The following is a 20644-nucleotide window of genomic DNA, read 5'->3' as shown; positions in this document are numbered from 1 at the left end:
ATATTAATTTTTTGGAATCAGAAAATGACGAAGAATAAGATGAAATTATTTTTGGATCGTTTAATATAAAAAAAAAATTAATTACAAGTTTCTGATTTTTAATGACCAAACTCATTCATTAGTTTTTAAGCCACCAAGCTGAAATGCAATACCAAAGTCCGGCCTTTGTCGAAGATTGCTTTGCCAACATTTTAATCAATTTGATTGAAAAATGAGGGTGTGACAGTGCCGCCTCAACTTTTACAAAAAGCCGGATATGACGTCATCAAAGACTTTTATCGAAAAAATGAAAAAAACCACCTGGGGATATCATACCCAGGAACTCTCATGTAAAATTTCATAAAGATCGGTCCAGTAGTTTACTCTGAATCACTCTACACACACACAGAGACACACACAGAGACACACACACAGACACACACACACACACATACACACACACACACACACACACATACACACACACACACACACACACACATACATACACCACGACCCTCGTCTCGATTCCCCCTCTATGTTAAAACATTTAGTCAACACTTGACTAAATGTAAAAAGCACACAAAAAAGCAACATTAACCTGAAAGGGATTAATGTGCGTTTAATGCTGGACACATTGGGTAGGATGAACGAAAAGTCCTTGGCCTTATTTCCGGACCTGTTGTGAAAGAGATCTGTGTGAAGTTCGTCACAATCATCATGAAATTTGTCATCCTGAACTCAGGTCAAAATGAGTTACTTCCCTTCGGGTCTCATTTATCCTTGGTTTTCTTTCTGTGGTTAAAAAAAATCGATTTTTTTTTTTTTTTTTTTTTTTTTTTTTTTTTTTCTTTTACATATTTAGAGCTTTTTGTAATGTGTTATTGATATAAGCAGATTCGCGATCGTCGATAATGATTTTTCATGGTGTTGTGTAATTTTTAAATTACAAAGGAATTGATATGTAAGACAGTTTCAAGCGAGCTATCTTTCGCGGATGTATTTACTGTGCAAACAACTCTAAATATGGTAAAAGTGTCACGTGATATTCAACTTTGGCTACGAAGCAGACGATACTTTTTTTCCGTAACCAGTTGGGAGTGATGCAACAATATCACGGTCTCCTTCCCACAGCAGTCTCAACATTTCGACTTGTTTTAACCTTAGAACGATGTCTTTATCATAACTGTGAAGAACAGAACGGAGATCACTGTCGAAGTCGGCCAATCTGCAATCACTTTCGTCTCAGTTGGGAGATAACTCTGTATTCTTGTTTTGATAGATTCCGCGCAGTAATTATACATCCTGTCAGAGAGACCATGAGCGATAGCATGGACCGATGATTATCAGAATGGGAATTTGTGTCATCGATTTCATGTATTAAAAATAACTCGACACGCAGTGCGAGGCATGGACAACGTGCACCTAAATACTTGTCAATTACAGGTCGGCGTATTCCATTCTTCTTCTTCTTCTTCTGCGTTCGATGTGGCGTATTCCATAACTGCCGGAAGTTGTTGGACGATCAGCCTTGAAGACGTGAAAATAGAGCGTTAGTATTGTAACATTTATAAACAACGTTATCCATCCGTAAGGTAGGCCTTCATTCCTGTGTCAAACACAAGTGAACAAATGCATTCCTGACAGCAAATAATTTGACTACTTTTAAATCAACAGATTTCTGACAGATATAAATAATTATGATCACAAAACACCTCCCCCCCCTCCCCCCGGAAAAAAGCTCTTGTTTTAACTCCTGATTTTGGTCACGTTGTAATGCTTACGGCTGCAGGTAATATATCTATGGCTTTTTATGGCAGCTCCTATTGTCATTATGAAACGAGTTGCAGAACGTGTGGATTACTGGCGATACCACCGAAAACACGTGATAAAGAACACAACAACCACACAGTGCGACGTTGCGCTTGGCTTCGAACTACAAAGGTCTTCGAGACGCAATATATTTTAATTTACTCATAAAGGTCATTGTGAATGATGTCAGATTTGAGAAAGGAACACGCCCCCTCCCCCCCCCTCCCCACACCCCACACCCTCTCCTCCGCAGAGTTCTGAAACGTTTTCACTTTCAGAGAAGGGTGACACTAAGCAGAACTGTCGTACATTTCTAAAAAAAAAAAATCGATACTTTTATGGCCATTTTGGCAAATTTACCCACGAAAAATAAATCTCAGCAACATCTCGACATCTTCATTCTCCATACCATCACCCCCACACCCCCCCTACACCCCCCCCCCTCCCCTCCATTCAACCTATTTGCCCAGTTAATTTTTTACTCTGGCGTATATCACTCATACATGCCGGCGTTGTGACTATACTGCCCGCATATTTCTGTTTCCAATTTCAAAACCATTAGTTTCCGAGGTCGCAGGTTTGAAAGCGTGATGACTGAGTTAAAAGAGTTAAAAGAGTTAAACTTCCTGGTCTTCAGTGCAGGTATAGTTTGTCGTGTTTTCTTGTTGGGAAGGGGCTTTTTCCTGCGCGAAAGAAGACACGATGTTATCGTTAGGTTCCAACATATTTAACATCGGTCTGAAAATGTTTACTGCGCGTTCTTACCGTTGGGCAAAATGTGATCGTAGACAGGAGTTTTTCCTTGACCTAATGTTCGGACAAAGTTAGGGCGTTTTATTTGCTCCTACTGGTCATTATCGTTACATTCGTCATACTCGCCATCGTCGTCGTCCTCCTCCTCCTCCTCTTCTTCCTCCTCTTCCTCCTCCTCCTCCTCATCATCATCACCATCATCATCATCATCATCATCATCATCATCATCATCATCATCATCATCATCATCATCATCATCATCGTCGTCGTCGTCGTCGTCGTCGTTGGCCCGTCAACGTCGTTGTTGTTGTCACCGTTAGTAGCTTTGTCAACGTTCTTCGTCATACAGTGAAAAGCTAGCATAACGACAGCGGTAGCTACAGTAAGGTCCTTTCGTTGTCAAAACTCCCTGAATCAGGAACATCACTCGTACAGTTCGTCGCGATATAACCTTCGTGGTTGAAAACGACGTTAAACACCAAATAAAGAAAGAAAGTCGTACAGTGCATAACGACAGGGGTAGCTACAGTACGGTCCTTTCGTTGTCAAAACTCTCTGGATCAGGAACATCACTCGTACCGTACATAACGACAGCGGTAGTTACAGTAAGGTCCTTTCGTTGTCAAAACTCTCTGGATCAGGAACATCACTCGTACCGTACATAACGACAGCGGTAGTTACAGTAAGGTCCTTTCGTTGTCAAAACTCTCTGGATCAATAACATCACTCGTACCGTACATAACGACAGCGGTAGTTACAGTAAGGTCCTTTCGTTGTCAAAACTCTCTGAATCAGGAACATCACTCGTACCGTACATAACGACAGCGGTAGCTACAGTACGGTCCTTTCGTTGTCAAAACTCTCTGAATCAGGAACATCACTCGTGCAGTACGTGCCATTTCTTCGCCGCCTTTCATTCAAGGTTTGTTCTGTCCGCGTACTCACCAAGGGAACAGCGTGCAGTTGATGACTCCAGAGATTATTGAATAACATTGCTGCATGGCCTGTTTTAATAAACAATCGACCAACAAAAACCCACAAACAAACAAACAAACAAACATAAAAAATATTAAAAATTGAAAAAAAGAGCGCCGCCTTTGTATTTAAAATATAATACACACGTAGACACATATTATGTGCGTGGAATCGCCTTTGTCGGGGTAAATTAGTCCAAATTCGTTTGCCAGGGCTTAGTATGCGTAAAAAAGTCGTTTTCCGAAGATAACACTGTTAGGTTCATAAGCGGTTTGGCAGAGTAAGAGTCCCTTGTACCGAGCCAAGGTTTTCAAAGCAAAGTTACTTGGAGTTATTTCCGAACATGTGATCTGGACCATTGTCTACCTTTTGTTTCATTCAAACGTAAAACCTACACATCACCCCCCTACTTCGCGCGCTCCTTGCACTGGCTCCCTGTCAACACCCGAATCTCCTACAAACTGTCCACTCTGGTCTACAAGTGTCTCAACGACTCTGCTCCCGAGTACCTTCAATCCTCCCTGGACCTGTACACCCAGCCCTCCGACCGTCCCCTTCGTTCTGCTGCTGACCCACTCCGCCTTCACATCCCTCGCTCGAAACTCGCATCTGCTGGTCAGCGTGCATTTCACTCCGCGGGCCCCTCCGTCTGGAACTCCCTGCCGCTTGAGCTTCGCCAGAGCCCCTCTCTTGACGCGTTCAAGAGTAGGTTGAAGACTCAGTTCTTCCCGTAGCTGGCTGCGACTTTCATGTTCGACGTGATGTGTTGTGCCCCAAAAGACATTCTTATGCTGTGCTCTGTCAGAGGTGTTTTCTTTGTGTTTGATATTATTTTGTTTGGACCTAGCTATTGATGTGTACATTGTTGTTAAACAGTTGTTTGTTGTATGTTTATCAGGGTTTGCTAGTGTGTGATAGGGTTTGTGTCCGTCTGTAGATGTTAGTTTCTTTGTTAGTCCTGTGTTGACAACTCTTCGACAAGCGCTTAGAACTGTACCCACTGAATACGCGCTATATAAGCTTCATATTGATGATGATTAAAACCTGATTTGGAAAGCATAGCATAGCTAGTTCACCTCTTGAAGACTATGTTGAATACAATTCGTTAGTCGCACAATTCCGTGCATTGGCAAAGGTAGACGATATTTCTTCTTCTTCGTTCATAGGCTGAAACTCCCACGTTCACTCATGTTTTAGCACGAGTGGATGTTTACGTGTATGACCATTTTTACCCCGCCATTCAGGCAGCATACGCCGATTTCGGGGGAGGCATGCTAGGTATTTTCGTGTTTCTATAACTCACCGAACTCTGACATGGATTACAGGATATTTTTCGTGCGCACTTGGTCTTGTGCTTGCGTGTACACACTGGGTAGCAGGTCTGCACATAAGTTGACCTAGGAGATCGGAAAAATCTCCACTCTTAACCCACCAGGCGAAAGCGACCTGGATTCGAACTCACGACCTCCCGATTAGGAGGCCGACGTCTTTCCACCAAGCCACTGCGCCCGTCGGTACGATATTAAATGTAGGTATAGGGCAGTCGTGCCCCCTTATTCAGCAAAAAGTCCCATTAGTGTATTGTGAAGAAGAAGATAACACAATGTGTTAGGGCGTGACCTGATATTATCTGTGATGTACGTTCTGTGACCTCAGGTGACCGGTCAGATGGTCAGGCTGTAGGCTGTTGCAATGGTTTCAAGCGAAAGGCTGTTGTTACTTCATGTCGAAATCCATTGGACATCTTCATTACCATTTCATAAGGCTCATGTAGATATCCATTTTTTGGACATGCCTATTATCAATTGTAAACAGTCAGCATGTTAGAAATAATAAATAATGACAGTAAACACGATTGTGAACTTTTGAAAAACGCCTTTACTACAGATAAATCTTTGTGCGTCATCGCCATTAGCATAACTTTACGCCGTTCAGCCATTTTTGTTGTTTTGCTGACTGCTGACTGCTGACCACTGCTGACGTCAGAAAAGACCAGGTTAAGTTGAGTGTGCGTGCACTTACAGTGGAGAATGCAGAAAGTTCGTATCACCTTGCTCCAGTGTGCTCTAACCCGTATACAACGCTAGTTTGCGTGGTTTGGTTATCATCGAAGCGCAGCCATTAGAGACATATCAGTTGATGTAAGAAACACGGAGAAGCTGACGTAAGTGTCATTGAAGAGAATCTCCACTGCCGGGTTAACATGTCTGAGTGCTTTCAATTTCTGTTGTCGACGAGAGCATACTGTGGTAATGGACCACACACCTACTTTTAGCCTGTTTTAAAGGGTACCCAGACTTATAAAATATAATCTTTTTGTCATCACGAAATATTGACAGCGAAATGCAATTTAAGAAAATCAAAAATAGTTGTCAGACGTCAACAATACTGAATGACGACAAGACAGTAAGTATACCACATAACGCAGTCTACAATTTTGACGAAATCGAAATCGCCAGTTTTTATTTTATCTGTTGAAATCGCCGCTACCAAAGTAGATCTGATATTTAATCTTAAAGCTGTGAATTTTAGAACAACTTGATTGCTTGTGTGACGAGTATTACGTCATCATCAGGTCTTCCCATAATCATTTGAGGCTGCAGCTGATTGCAACTTTGATTGTGAAGGCAGCGACTCTATCAGTCTGATCTTTGTCGTGAATACTGATAACAAAACTAAATGACATCATCACCGGCATCATCAAACGTAAGACTGTCTCATAACACAAGCAACGTGACGTCACGACTCGTTCAACATGACCGCACTTGATGACGCTTGATGGCGTAATGATATACCGACAGTCGTCATAAAAGCGTAATGCCTGTTGCAGGTAATAATGACATCACAGACTCGCCACCTGCATCACATCATTTACAACGGCTGATGGCGTAAGGACATGACGTCACCAACAATCTTTCACTACCACGATTTTTTTTATCAGAACCATGGCATTTTTGACGTATAGACATCTCTCACAAACAAACACGTGCAAAATCCGGATTCGGCAATTCAGCAATTGGAACAGAGGTTAATCGCCTCAACGTTTTGACGTCATTACCGGGCAGTGACCCATACGTGGGCAATGTCAGTGTCGGGGCTATTTCAGGAGAGGTTTAACCGGACATCAGTCTTTAAAGCATGGAACCCCTGCTGACTTTAAAGAGGAGAATGCTCGTGTTGCTGCCTGGCGCAATCGGAAAGGTCGTTTGCGGTTTTGAAATAAGACGCATTGTTTTATGCGGTGTTATACCATCCCAATACGCTTGTCGTTTCTAAAACCGGTCAAAACTAAGCAATACAGAACTTGATACGAACAGACACTTTACATTGAGTTATTTAGGCAAGTCAAGCTGAGTATATTAAAGCATTGCATTAGTTTTACAAAGTCACGTGGACCTGTAAAAGAAAGGTTTGCTAGCCAAGTGAAGTGCCTTTAACGGCATAGAAAGTTGGAATGAATTGACACAGTAATGAATACTTCAGTTGGGGTACACAAATGGGTTCAATAATTTTTGTGTCGAGTTTATTTGCAAGGGGAAAAACACTATCAAATTGTTAGGTCCAAAAGACAAAGCAGAAGTTCCGAATGTTCCAATACAATGTCTTCTCCGATCAGATTTCACCTTGAAAAACACCGGCTGCACTACTGTCGAAATAATGATACTAACAAACAAGAGCAAAAACAAACGGTTTCAGCTGCTACCAATTTGTACAAATCGTGACATTCACAGGGGGATGTTTTGAACATTAATCTTTTGTGCTGACCAGAGGAAAAGTCGAGAATTACGGCAGCAGGTGTTGTTTTGATCTGTGACCGAATATTCCAGAAATCATGGCAGCAGGTGTTATTTTGGATATGTAACGGATTAAATCGGGATGTACAGACTCCATATTAGGAGAGAGAGAGAGAGAGTGAGAGAGAGAGAGAGAGAGAGAGAGAGAGAGAGAGAGAGAGCACACACACACACACACACACACACGCACGCACACACACACACACACACACACGCACGCACATACACACACGCACGCACGCACGCACACACACACATACGCACGCACGCACGCACGCACGCACGCACACACACACACACACACACACTGCATGATGTGTGGACGGTTCCTCAGAGACCAAGGAGGGTGTTCACGACACCAGTTTTAAGGGAGAGAGAAAACAAGTCGCGTAAGGCGAAATTACTACATTTAGTCAAGCTGTGGAACTCACAGAATGAAACTGAACGCACTGCATTTTTTCACAATGACCGTAATCCGCCGCTCGTGCAAAAGGCAGTGAAATTAACGAGCCTGTTTAGCGCGGTAGTGGTTGCGCTGTGCTGCATAGCATGCTTTTCTGTACCTCTCTTCGTTATAACTTTCTGAGCGTGTTTGTAATCCAAACATATCATATCTATATGTTTTTGGAATCAGGAACCGACAAGGAACACGATGAAATTGTTTTTAAATCGATTTCGGAAATTTTATTTTAATCATAATTTTTATATTTTTAATTTTTAGAGCTTGTTTTTAATCTGAATATAACATATGTATATGTTTTTGGAATCAGAAAATGATAAAGAATAAGATGAACGTAATTTTGGATCGTTTTATAAAAAAATAATTTTAATTACTATTTTCAGATTTTTAATGACCAAAGTCATTAATTAATTTTTAAGCCTCCAAGCTGAAATGCAATACCAAAGTCCGGCCTTCGTCGAAGATTGCTTGGCCAAAATTTCAATCAATCAGTGCCGCCTCAACTTTTACAAAAAGCCGGATATGACGTCATCAAAGACATTTTTCCAAAAAATGAAAAACATTTCTGGGATATCATACCCAGAAACTCGCATGTCAAATTTCATAAAGATCGGTCTTGTAGTTTACTCTGAATCGCTCTACACACACACACACAGACAGACAGACACACACACACACACACACACACACACACACACACACACACACACACACACACACACACCACGACCCTCGTCTCGATTCCCCCTCTATGTTAAAACATTTAGTCAAAACTCGACTAAATGTAAAAAGCAACAGGTTACTGAGAACAAAAAGGGAGACGATTTATGTTGTAATAGTCGTTGTCGTCGTTGCTGTTGCTGGTTCAAATGACAGAACATTAATTTAATGTTGTTTGTTTTGTCGGAGGTTTAGGACGTTCACCTCATATTGAATCCCCCAGGAGTCTAAATAGAACAGCAGATGAGACACAAATCCTGAACTTTGACCGCTTGAACTTGGATAAGCGCCTCACGCGATGTCAGCGGAGTTTGGAGAGGGCATTGTCCAGTACCATTTTAACGCCTACACTTTTGCTGGACTCCGGACTGACGAATGTTGAAGGCCCACTCAGATCTGACCGGTCTTATACACGCGATAAGACCATTCCTCCACTGAGTCACATACCCAAACTCAACACCATGACTGCTTGCTGTGTTGAGTTGAATTACTTTCCCAAAAAGCATTAGTGACTTTTACGAAATGTATTCTTAAAACACAATACCACTGTGCGCAGAGAGCAACCACACTGTTTATTTGTCAGTTCTTGATGGTGAGATGAGAGCACCCACACTGTGCTCGCCTTCATAGGCGAGAATTGTTATGTGCGTTTTCAAAATGCAATCTTTGGGTATTTGTTGAATCGTCACTCTCCTCCTTTTCTTCTTCACTCTCATTCCCCTTCTTTTCCTCTTACTCTTTCCTTTTATCCACCTCTGTTCCTTCTTCAGCCCTTCTGTACTTACCCTCTTCTGTGCCTTCCCTTCTTTCGTTCTTCACCTTCTGTAGGCCTCTTTTGGATTGGCAGTGCACGGCCATTCCCTCTGAGGCCTGTTGTCTTGAGCACTTTATTCTTTCTTCTTTGCAGACTCTTTTTGCCTGCTCTAGCTTCTTCTCTCTTATACTGTTTCCTTTTTTGTTGCTACGTTCTTTCCTTATTCATTCTTTTTACTGTTCTTTTCGCTAGCTCTTCATTCTTTACTTTCTTTCTGCTCTTTTAGGTCTCTTTAACTTCTATCTCTTTATCTTTCTTTCTTTTCTTCCATCTCTCCCTCTCTCTCTCTCTCTCTCTCTCTCCATTTCTATGTCCTTTCTCTTTCTCCTCTCCTTCCCTTTCTCTTTCCCTATCTCTCCCTCCTTCCCTCTCTCCCTCCTTTCCCCTCTCTCCCTCTCTTTCCCTCCTACCCTCTGTCCCTCTTTCCTTCTCTCTCTCCCTCTTTCCTTCTCTCTCTCCTTCTTCAATGTGTGTTGACCCCTCTGTTATTCCTTCTTGTTGGTCGTGTTAGCCAAAGCTTCACTCTTTCACCGGTATCGGCGTGAGTTTTTGTAACGAAGTGTGCGCTAATTTCGTGCTTGTGTTGCTTGGCCAAAGAATTCAGTTGTGTTTTTGTATTGAGCACTATTCAGAAAAGGGTATGCGGGAACTGAATAGCGATTGAAGGTCATTTTTCCACTGGCAACCGTCAGAGGCAGTAGGCTTAAGGTTCAAGGAAGCCTATCTTTTCTTTTTTTTACACTTCAGTGAAGTTTGTGGTCTGAAGTTAGTTTCTCTAATGGGACAATGCGCAGTACAGGTATGTTGATTTATCTGTTGATTGTTTGCATTATGATTGCCTTATTGTTTACCGAAATATGCCTATTATATTGTACCGTTTGCAACTGACTTTGTGCTCGGATTTGCCGCATATGTCGAGACGTTTTTTTTGAATATTTTTGGACGTTGTTTATGCGTTTTCTGCTGATTATCGGCTTGTTTTGTTTGAGCGAATCAATTGTCCGCAATAATAACTGTAGATGATGAAATTTCAAGTTTGATTTGATGAGTATTTAATTTGTAGGGTAATTTTGACATTTTTTATTGATTTTAAATTCGCAGTTAACTCAGTGTAATTATAGTGCCGAAAGGGAAATATACGTTGGTTAAGCTAGTTTACTTTGATAATTTATGCGCGAATTCATGGTCTGACCGGATTTGACTATTTGAGACTTCGGACGATTCGCTTAATTTCGCTGCCTATTTTGTTTATTCAGTGTTAGTAATTCTGTTATTTGAATGTTATGAGTTATTACTTAAGCCGGAATCTGCGTCACGTCAATGTAATAATTATGCTTTAATGATTTGTGCTTTCTTTGACGCCGTCTCGCCATTTAAAGAGGTGATTAACATGTTTGAAGTTATGCGTTTATGAGAATGTGCTTTGATGTTTCATCTTAGTGATTCTAGTATTCTAAATTACTTTTTGTAGTTTTCACCAGGGTCAGCGTCATGGTCACGGCACAGGGTATTCAACAATAAACCTCCCGTAACATCATCACCTGCGTGAATTCTTCAGCGTGAGAAAGAGGCAGTTAGCGTGTCCCATAAACTGAATGCGAGTACAGTGAAAACTACGCGCCGAGAGAAGACTCATCAACGTTTACGCCTAGTCATCTCTCCGCCTCTTATCAAAGGACATAAGCAGCTCACCCACCATGGCCGACCAAGATCAAGATGCCAGTCAGCCCCTGCAAGAATCACACGCCAAAGAGATAACTTATCTTAGCGACATTCATCTTTCACTGCCCTCAGCTGAAACTACAGTTAAGGAAACCTTCACTCTAGACAGCCAGGCTTCAAAACAGACTTCTCAAGACGAAGAGCACCATATGACGAGATCCACCAACCAGACCTCCGACAGACCAGTAGAGGCATCTAATGTATCACCATCAGACACCAGACCTCACCGCCAATTAGGTCCAAGCTCAGACGCAGTTAAGACTCTTGGACCCACACGGACCAAAGACTTAGAAGAAAACATACGAGAAGTAGGGAAATTGGTAGGCCAGATACAGGAGAATCTACAAGCTGGTAGCTCAATAAGCCCACAAAAGGCCCGCGAGCTACATACCATACTGTTGAAACAATGTCGAGCTCTAAAGGAACGCCTTGTAGCCGTCAGATATCTGAAACTGTCTACCCCATACGAAGACTCTTGTTTTGAACTTTTTGATATCTCTGACAATCTAGTTAAACAATTAGCCCAAATTACTCTAGAACTCCCAGATGTTCAGCTCACCCAGACTAAACAAAATGACGTTACAGATCTGAAGCGTAAGGAAAATGAATCTAGAAAGACTAAAACAAACCCAGGAAATTCTTCCATTTCCTCCAGCTCTAAGCACTCTTCTGGGACCCATTCTTCAACTTCTTCTCGTAGACGTCTTGCGCGATCAGAAGCAGCCGCTCTTCAAGCCAAGTGCCAAATGATGGAAAAACTTCAAGAAACCCAACGAAGAGAGGCTGAACTGAGACATCAAATGGAGCTACAGAAGAGAACGATCAAGCTGGAAGAGGTTCAACGAGGAATGGAGGAGACTGAACGCTTACAGAAGATCAGACTAGAAGATTTCCGACGGGAAATGGAGGAAACTGAACGCTTACAGAAGATAAAGCAAGAAGAAGCTCAGCGGGAAATGGAGGAGGCGAGGCGCTTTCAGGAGCTTGAAAACCAAATGATTCAAGTAAAGCTGGAAGAAGACAGAGCAAGACTACAAATGGAATTGAACGTAGCCAATGCCGTAGAAGACGCTCTCAATCCAGCAGCCCCAAAGGATGAAGCAAACTCCCTCCTAAACTCCTTGCCCCGGTGTGATCCCATCAATGAACTGTTCTTATCTCGCACTGAAAACCAAGGCATAACAGACAGGGTAAATCCCACTACAAGGCCTCATAAAGGAACAGCCTCACAGACGAATTATGCCCAACCAAGCATGAGTGACAACCTTGGGACAGATGCTAATTTGAGTAACATGTTTCATCATATTCCAAGGAACACCGACCCAAGGTTCGACCAGGTGCATAAAGATCATACTAGAGTTCCAGCAACTTTTCATAACTCCAACGGCCTGCGTCGAGACACTCCTATGAACACACAAGTCAACTTCAAGTCTGATCTGAGTCAGTGGCCACATTCCTCACAAGGACAACCCCAAGCAGGTCAAGGACTGCCCATACAGAGCGAACATTCACTGAATGCCAGCGCGCCACCCTTCACCTCAAGGTATCCTGCTTTCTCCGCTCAGACTAACACGGATAGCTTGCATGAACAGAGACATTGCATTTATCCCCAAGAAGATGCCGTTCCAACCACCTACGTCAACCTCGCAAAGTCAATCGCAGATGCTCTCACAATTAGCAGGCTTCCCGTTCCAAAGCCACCAGTGTTCAGAGGGGACCCCTTAGAGTATCCATCATGGTTTGCAGCCTTTCAGCACATGGTGAGGAACAGTGCAGTTGGACCAGAAGATAAAATGCTGATGCTTCGAGAATTCATTGAAGGTCCAGCCAAAGTTGCCGTTGGTGATCTCTACTATGATCTCGGAGAAGAGTCCTACAACAGTGCCTTAAAAATATTGAAAGGGCGTTTTGGAGAAGACTACACCATCGCCGAGGCATTGAAAGAAAGACTGGAGGCATGGCCAGAAGTGAAGGATAAGGATACAGTCTCCCTCAGAAACTACGTAGACTTCCTCAGACAGTGCTGCGTGATGGCGAAAAAGATAACCGGACTTAGTATCCTAGAAGACCCTGCACAAATCAAGCGTTTAGCCCACAAGCTTCCAGACTCACTAGCATTGTCATGGGGGCAACGTGTTGCTGATAGCAAGCTCTCCTGTGGCAGATATCCAAGTTTTGCCACCTTCGTCAAGTTTCTGGACAGCAAATGTGAAGCTCTTCACGAAGCAGATCTTCACAATAAAGGTAGAAAACGAGGTGCTGACCAGTCACAGTCTACCAAGGCCAAGGGAAAGCAGACCTACACAACAATCAGCGAAGTGGACAAACCGGAACAGGAGAACAAGCCGGGAGAAGACACTGCAAAGGACCCAGCAACAAATACGTTTCCTGCACAAAGAGGTTGTCTTTATTGTAATGATAAACACTTTACCCCAGATTGCAAGAAGTTGGCAGAAAAACCCTACGCAGAACGAAAGGAGTTTGCGATCAAACGAAAGCTTTGTTTCAAGTGTTTGAGAGGCTTCCATGCTGCCAAAGGGTGTTTTGCTAAGGTTTCCTGTGACACTTGCAAAATGAAGCATGTTACAATAATGCACGACCCGGATTTCAATCCCACGCAGAAAGCCACTCACCAAGTCTCTTTGATTGACGAGGAAACTGATATGAAGTTTGTTGGCACTACCAAATGTGGAGAATGCCTCTTTGATGAAGTCAAGAAGAGTTATGCCGTCGATCACCACATCACCACAAGACTTTACTCCCTCTATATGCCAGTATATGTCTCGTCTGGACTGGACCCAAGCAAGGAAATACTCGTCTACGCCATGCTCGATACCATGAGTGACACGACTTTCCTTAGCGATTCGGTGATGAACAGGCTTAACCTGGGAGCACAGGACTCTGTTTTGACACTGACCACTATGACCTCCAAGGCAGAAACAGTGGAATGCAAATCGTTCTCCAATCTACGTGTGAGAGCCTATGATTCTGAAGAGACTCTCAAAGTTCCGAAAGCCTATTCCCACCCAGAGATCAGTGTTGATCGGAGCCAGATTCCCACGCGAGACACTATACTTTCCATGTCTCATCTTGAACACATCGCCCACTGTTTCCCCCCTCTCTTGGATGCTCCCATCGCCATTCTATTGGGCGTCAATGTATCTGAAGCTCTACGCCCTTTGGAAGTAGTTTTCGGTGAACCTGGCCAACCCTACGCTCAACGAACGAGACTGGGCTGGGGCCTAGTTGGAGAGGTCGCGGCATCATGTGAACAAGATGGACCCCCTGCAAACGCCTTCGCTTCAAAGACTCTCGAACAGCCAAGACCGCCCACCAGAAAATCTGCCTTCTGTTTTCGCACTAGAGATCGCACTAACGAGCACCTGATCAGGCTACTGGAAACAGACTTTACTTGTCCTGATGACCCCCCATCCTCTCAAGAAGACAGAAAGTTTATGAACATTCTCAGTGAAGGCATTGAGCTGAACAGTGAGGGACATTACCAGATGCCCTTGCCCTTCAAGGATGGAGAACCCCTACTTCCTCCAAACAGGCATTTAGCACTACGGAGACTTTACAGTTTGAAACGTCGGTTCCTCTCCAGTCCAGAGCATTTTCAACTCTATGGAGAATTCATGAGCCAAATGGTGGAAAGACGAGATGCTGAAATAGTGCCAGAGGCGGAGATCAGCAGTAGCCCAACATGGTATATCCCTCACCACGGAGTCTACAATCCCAACAAGCCGGGAAAGATACGAGTGGTTTTCGATTGTGCAGCCAAATGCAATGACGTTTCACTCAATGACTTTCTCCTTTGTGGACCAGACCAACTGAACTCATTACTGGGTGTCTTGTGCCGATTTCGTTGGTATCCAGTGGCCTTTTCCTGTGATGTGGAGCGAATGTTTCACCAGTTTCACGTCCTCCCTCAACACAGAGACTACCTGAGATTTCTGTGGTGGCCGAACAATGACTTGAATGCAGCTCCAGTTGACCACCGAATGAGGGTGCACTTGTTTGGAGCAGCGTCCTCCCCTGGCTGTGCAAATTTTGGGCTGAAGACATTAGCTAAAGACAACCAGAGCATCAGCCCAGAAGCTGCCGACTTCATTCAAAACGACTTCTATGTCGACGACGGTTTGAGCTCCAGACCTGACACATCTACAGCCGTGGAGCTTCTCCAGGGAGCTGTAGAAATCTGCGTGAAAGGAAACCTGCGGCTCCATAAAATCGCTTCCAACGACAGTCGGGTCATGTCTTCATTTTCTACCACTCAGGTCGTGAAGTCCAGCAGCGTAGAAGACGGGCTAGACCAGAGCAAAAGGTCAATTGAAAGAGCTCTAGGAATCCGATGGAATCTGGAGACTGACACACTACACTTTGTCCATGAAACGAAGGCAACGCAAGTAACAAAGCGTGGTGTCTTGTCTACTGTGGCCTCCATCTTTGACCCCCTGGGTCTAGTTTCACCTATCATTTTGAGAGGTCGCCAAATTCTTCAAGAAGCCTGCAAAGAGGGAATCAGCTGGGATCAAGAACTTCCCCCCTCCATCCTGACTCGATGGAATGAATGGATCCACGACCTTCGATCGTTGTCTTCCCTCCAAGTGCCAAGATGTTACTTCACAAACGCCCCTCTTCCTTGGAGTGGAATCGAGTTTCATCACTTTGCAGATGCATCCAGCAAGGGGTATGGCGAATGCTCCTATGTCAAGCTCTCGGATGCTGAGGGTAACATTCACAGCTCACTGTTGATGGCGAAGGCTAAGGTTGTTCCAATTCGAGCTGTTACCATTCCCCGACTTGAACTCCAAGCTGCAGTGCTAGCTGTGAAGATAGCTCGTTTCCTGGAGAAAGAACTTGGCCACCTAGAGGCTCAACACTATTTTTGGACTGACTCTCGTGTTGTCCTCGGCTACATCTACAACCAGACAAAGAAGTTCCACGTGTTCGTGTCAAACCGCCTGCAAATGATTCAGGACTTCAGCCAGCCTCATCAGTGGCATCACGTGACAACGAAAGAGAACCCTGCTGACTATGCATCAAGAGGTCTTTGCGTGCAAGACTTGAAGAATTCCTGTTGGTTCTCTGGTCCTGACTTCCTACGACAAGAAAATCTTCAGTATGACCCACCAGACGTGCCTGTTGAAGACAATGACCGAGAAGTGAGATCCCATTTCGTGTGTGCACCAACGAAACCTCGAGATGATGCAGAGGAATTGGTCAAAGGATTCTCCACACTCGAGAAGCTGATTCAAGTGGTGATGCGCATCATGACCTGGCTGCGCCTGATCCAGAAAACAACTACTCCAAGCAGAGATTCGGTTGCGACCCCCCTGGAAGATAGGGAAACTGCATTTGAGCGGCTCGTCAGGAGCGTACAGTTGATCTACTATCCTGTTGCATCGCGATCCACTCATGCAGAGTTGAAACGTCTCGCTGCCTACACTGACAAGGAGGGCCTGCTCAGAGTTGGTGGACGCCTGTCAAGTTCTGAGGAAGACCACAAGATCAAACATCCTCTCATACTGCCACGCGAGTCTCACTTGTCTCTGCTTCTTACCAGGTATCACCATAAGAAAGTTGGACATCAAGGTCGTACGACTACTTTAGCAGCCCTACAGTCAAGAGGATTGTGGATCTGTGGTGCACGTCGCCTGGTTACATCTGTAATCCACAGGTGTGTTCCTTGCGCCAGACTGAGAGGAAGACCAATGGAGCAGAGAATGGCTGATCTCCCTGCAGAGAGAATAGAAGCTTCACCTCCCTTCACCAACACTGGCCTGGATTGCTTTGGACCCTTCACAGTACGGCACGGCAGGAAGGAAGCAAAACGATATGGACTGATCCTCACCTGCCTTGCATCACGTGCTGTCCATCTGGAAGTCTTAGAAGACATGACCACGGACTCTTTCATCTGTGGACTCAGAAGATTTATTGCAATCCGCGGAAATGTCAAGACTATTCGATGTGACAGGGGAACCAACTTCGTCGGTGCAGCTCGAGAGTTTAGACAAGCTCGTCATGAAATGGATCCAGACAGGGTAGTCAAAGAAATGGTTGAACGGAACTGCAACTTCATCTTCAATCCTCCTCATGCCAGCCACTTTGGAGGCGTCTGGGAACGACTCATCAGAACTGTTCGCCAGGTGTTCTCCGGACTGCTCTTGGATCATGGAAGCAGGCTTACTTCAGACACTCTTTCAACTTTGTTCCATGAAGTCGCCAGTGTGGTCAATAACAGGCCTCTCTGCGTGACTCAGCTGGAAGACCCGACTTCTTGCGAACCTCTGACACCCAACCACCTGCTCACACTGAAACCGGAACCGATCTTTCCACCTCCAGGAACCTTCCAGAAGGAAGATCAGTATTCAAGAAAGAGATGGAGGAGAGTACAGTACCTGGTAGAACAATTCTGGACTAGGTGGAAGAAAGAGTATCTGCCAACACTGCAGCCGAGACGAAAGTGGTTTCACCAGAAGGACGCTGTGCAGCCTGGCATGGTTGTTCTTCTCATTGAAGATGGAGCTCCGAGAGGCACCTGGAGAATGGCCCGCGTCGAGAAGACATATCCAGGTGGCGATGGCTTGATTCGGTCGGTTCAGCTGCGGGTCTCGACCTCGGTGAAGACGACCAAAGGTTTGCCTAAGGTGCAGACATCTTTCATCGACCGACCCATTCACAAGCTGGTCCCACTCCACTTGAAAGACACTGAGTAGCAGTGATTACTGTTTTTGACATTGTCTGTTTAACTTTTGAAAGACTCGTTGACAGCGTAATGCTGGTTTGCTTCTTGCTCAGGCCAGTCTAAAGCGGATTACCCTTTGACTTTTTTTGGCCTTAAAGACTGGGTGAACAATTTCAAGTTTTCTATTTCATTGTTGATATTATTGTGACTAATGATTATTTCAAGTTTACCTTGTTTAGAGTTTTGGAAGCTGCATGCAGCTTCGGCCGGGAGTGTGCTCGCCTTCATAGGCGAGAATTGTTATGTGCGTTTTCAAAATGCAATCTTTGGGTATTTGTTGAATCGTCACTCTCCTCCTTTTCTTCTTCACTCTCATTCCCCTTCTTTTCCTCTTACTCTTTCCTTTTATCCACCTCTGTTCCTTCTTCAGCCCTTCTGTACTTACCCTCTTCTGTGCCTTCCCTTCTTTCGTTCTTCACCTTCTGTAGGCCTCTTTTGGATTGGCAGTGCACGGCCATTCCCTCTGAGGCCTGTTGTCTTGAGCACTTTATTCTTTCTTCTTTGCAGACTCTTTTTGCCTGCTCTAGCTTCTTCTCTCTTATACTGTTTCCTTTTTTGTTGCTACGTTCTTTCCTTATTCATTCTTTTTACTGTTCTTTTCGCTAGCTCTTCATTCTTTACTTTCTTTCTGCTCTTTTAGGTCTCTTTAACTTCTATCTCTTTATCTTTCTTTCTTTTCTTCCATCTCTCCCTCTCTCTCTCTCTCTCTCTCTCTCTCCATTTCTATGTCCTTTCTCTTTCTCCTCTCCTTCCCTTTCTCTTTCCCTATCTCTCCCTCCTTCCCTCTCTCCCTCCTTTCCCCTCTCTCTCTCTCTTTCCCTCCTACCCTCTGTCCCTCTTTCCTTCTCTCTCTCCCTCTTTTCTTCTCTCTCTCCTTCTTCAATGTGTGTTGACCCCTCTGTTATTCCTTCTTGTTGGTCGTGTTAGCCAAAGCTTCACTCTTTCACCGGTATCGGCGTGAGTTTTTGTAACGAAGTGTGCGCTAATTTCGTGCTTGTGTTGCTTGGCCAAAGAATTCAGTTGTGTTTTTGTATTGAGCACTATTCAGAAAAGGGTATGCGGGAACTGAATAGCGATTGAAGGTCATTTTTCCACTGGCAACCGTCAGAGGCAGTAGGCTTAAGGTTCAAGGAAGCCTATCTTTTCTTTTTTTTACACTTCAGTGAAGTTTGTGGTCTGAAGTTAGTTTCTCTAATGGGACAATGCGCAGTACAGGTATGTTGATTTATCTGTTGATTGTTTGCATTATGATTGCCTTATTGTTTACCGAAATATGCCTATTATATTGCACCGTTTGCAACTGACTTTGTGCTCGGATTTGCCGCATATGTCGAGACGTTTTTCTTGAATATTTTTGGACGTTGTTTATGCGTTTTCTGCTGATTATCGGCTTGTTTTGTTTGAGCGAATCAATTGTCCGCAATAATAACTGTAGATGATGAAATTTCAAGTTTGATTTGATGAGTATTTAATTTGTAGGGTAATTTTGACATTTTTTATTGATTTTAAATTCGCAGTTAACTCAGTGTAATTATAGTGCCGAAAGGGAAATATACGTTGGTTAAGCTAGTTTACTTTGATAATTTATGCGCGAATTCATGGTCTGACCGGATTTGACTATTTGAGACTTCGGACGATTCGCTTAATTTCGCTGCCTATTTTGTTTATTCAGTGTTAGTAATTCTGTTATTTGAATGTTATGAGTTATTACTTAAGCCGGAATCTGCGTCACGTCAATGTAATAATTATGCTTTAATGATTTGTGCTTTCTTTGACGCCGTCTCGCCATTTAAAGAGGTGATTAACATGTTTGAAGTTATGCGTTTATGAGAATGTGCTTTGATGTTTCATCTTAGTGATTCTAGTATTCTAAATTACTTTTTGTAGTTTTCACCAGGGTCAGCGTCATGGTCACGGCACAGGGTATTCAACAATAAACCTCCCGTAACATCATCACCTGCGTGAATTCTTCAGCGTGAGAAAGAGGCAGTTAGCGTGTCCCATAAACTGAATGCGAGTACACACACTGTTTGTTTGTCAGTTCTTGATGGTGAGATGAGAGCACCCACACTGTTTATTTGTCAGTTCTTGATGGTGAGATGAGAGCACCCACACTGTTTGTTTGTCAGTTCTTGATGGTGAGATGAGAGCACCCACACTGTTTATTTGTCAGTTCTTGATGGTGAGATGAGAGCACCCACACTGTTTATTTGTCAGTTCTTGATGGTGAGATGAGAGCACCCACATTGTTTGTTTGTCAGTTCTTGATGGTGAGATGAGAGCACCCACACTGTTTGTTTGTGAGTTCTTGATGGTGAGATGAGAGCACCCACACTATTTATTTGTCAGTTCTTGATGGTGAGATGAGAGCACCCACATTGTTTGTTTGTCAGTTCTTGATGGTGAGATGAGAGCACCCACACTGTTTATTGGTCAGTTCTTGATGGTGAGATGAGAGCACCCACACTGTTTGTTTGTCAGTTCTTGATGGTGAGATGAGAGCACCCACACTGTTTATTGGTCAGTTCTTGATGGTGAGATGAGAGCACCCACACTGTTTGTTTGTCAATTCTTGATGGTGAGATGAGAGCAACCACACTGTTTATTGGTCAGTTCTTGATGGTGAGATGAGAGCACCCACACTGTTTATTGGTCAGTTCTTGATGGTGAGATGAGAGCAACCACACTGTTTATTGGTCAGTTCTTGATGGTGAGATGAGAGCACCCACACTGTTTATTGGTCAGTTCTTGATGGTGAGATGAGAGCACCCACACTGTTTATTTGTCAGTTCTTGATGGTGAGATGAGAGCAACCACACTGTTTATTGGTCAGTTCTTGATGGTGAGATGAGAGCACCCACACTGTT

The 20644-nt window shown here is 43.8% G+C and overlaps 1 protein-coding gene across 1 annotated transcript; it reads left to right on the top strand.

The window, feature by feature from the left end:
• Nucleotides 1-11004: 11004 nt before the first annotated feature.
• LOC138967834 (uncharacterized) lies at nt 11005-17748 on the top strand. Its single transcript, XM_070340491.1, has 2 exons — nt 11005-11380; nt 11747-17748. Exons 1-2 carry the CDS (start codon nt 11005-11007, stop codon nt 17746-17748), a joined length of 6378 nt encoding a protein of 2125 aa, XP_070196592.1.
• Nucleotides 17749-20644: the final 2896 nt, after the last annotated feature.

Source organism: Littorina saxatilis, linkage group LG5 (genome assembly GCF_037325665.1).
Source record: "Littorina saxatilis isolate snail1 linkage group LG5, US_GU_Lsax_2.0, whole genome shotgun sequence".
NCBI lineage: Eukaryota > Metazoa > Mollusca > Gastropoda > Littorinimorpha > Littorinidae > Littorina > Littorina saxatilis.
This window is presented reverse-complemented; position numbering and strand designations above follow the sequence as displayed.

Bases quoted from the DNA above. Each gene is read 5' to 3' on its own strand.
- LOC138967834 (XM_070340491.1), top strand. From the start codon at position 11,005: ATGGCCGACCAAGATCAAGATGCCAGTCAGCCCCTGCAAGAATCACAC. The intron at 11,381-11,746 runs GTAGCTCAATAA...TTGCGCGATCAG, and splicing joins ACAGGAGAATCTACAAGCTG to AAGCAGCCGCTCTTCAAGCC.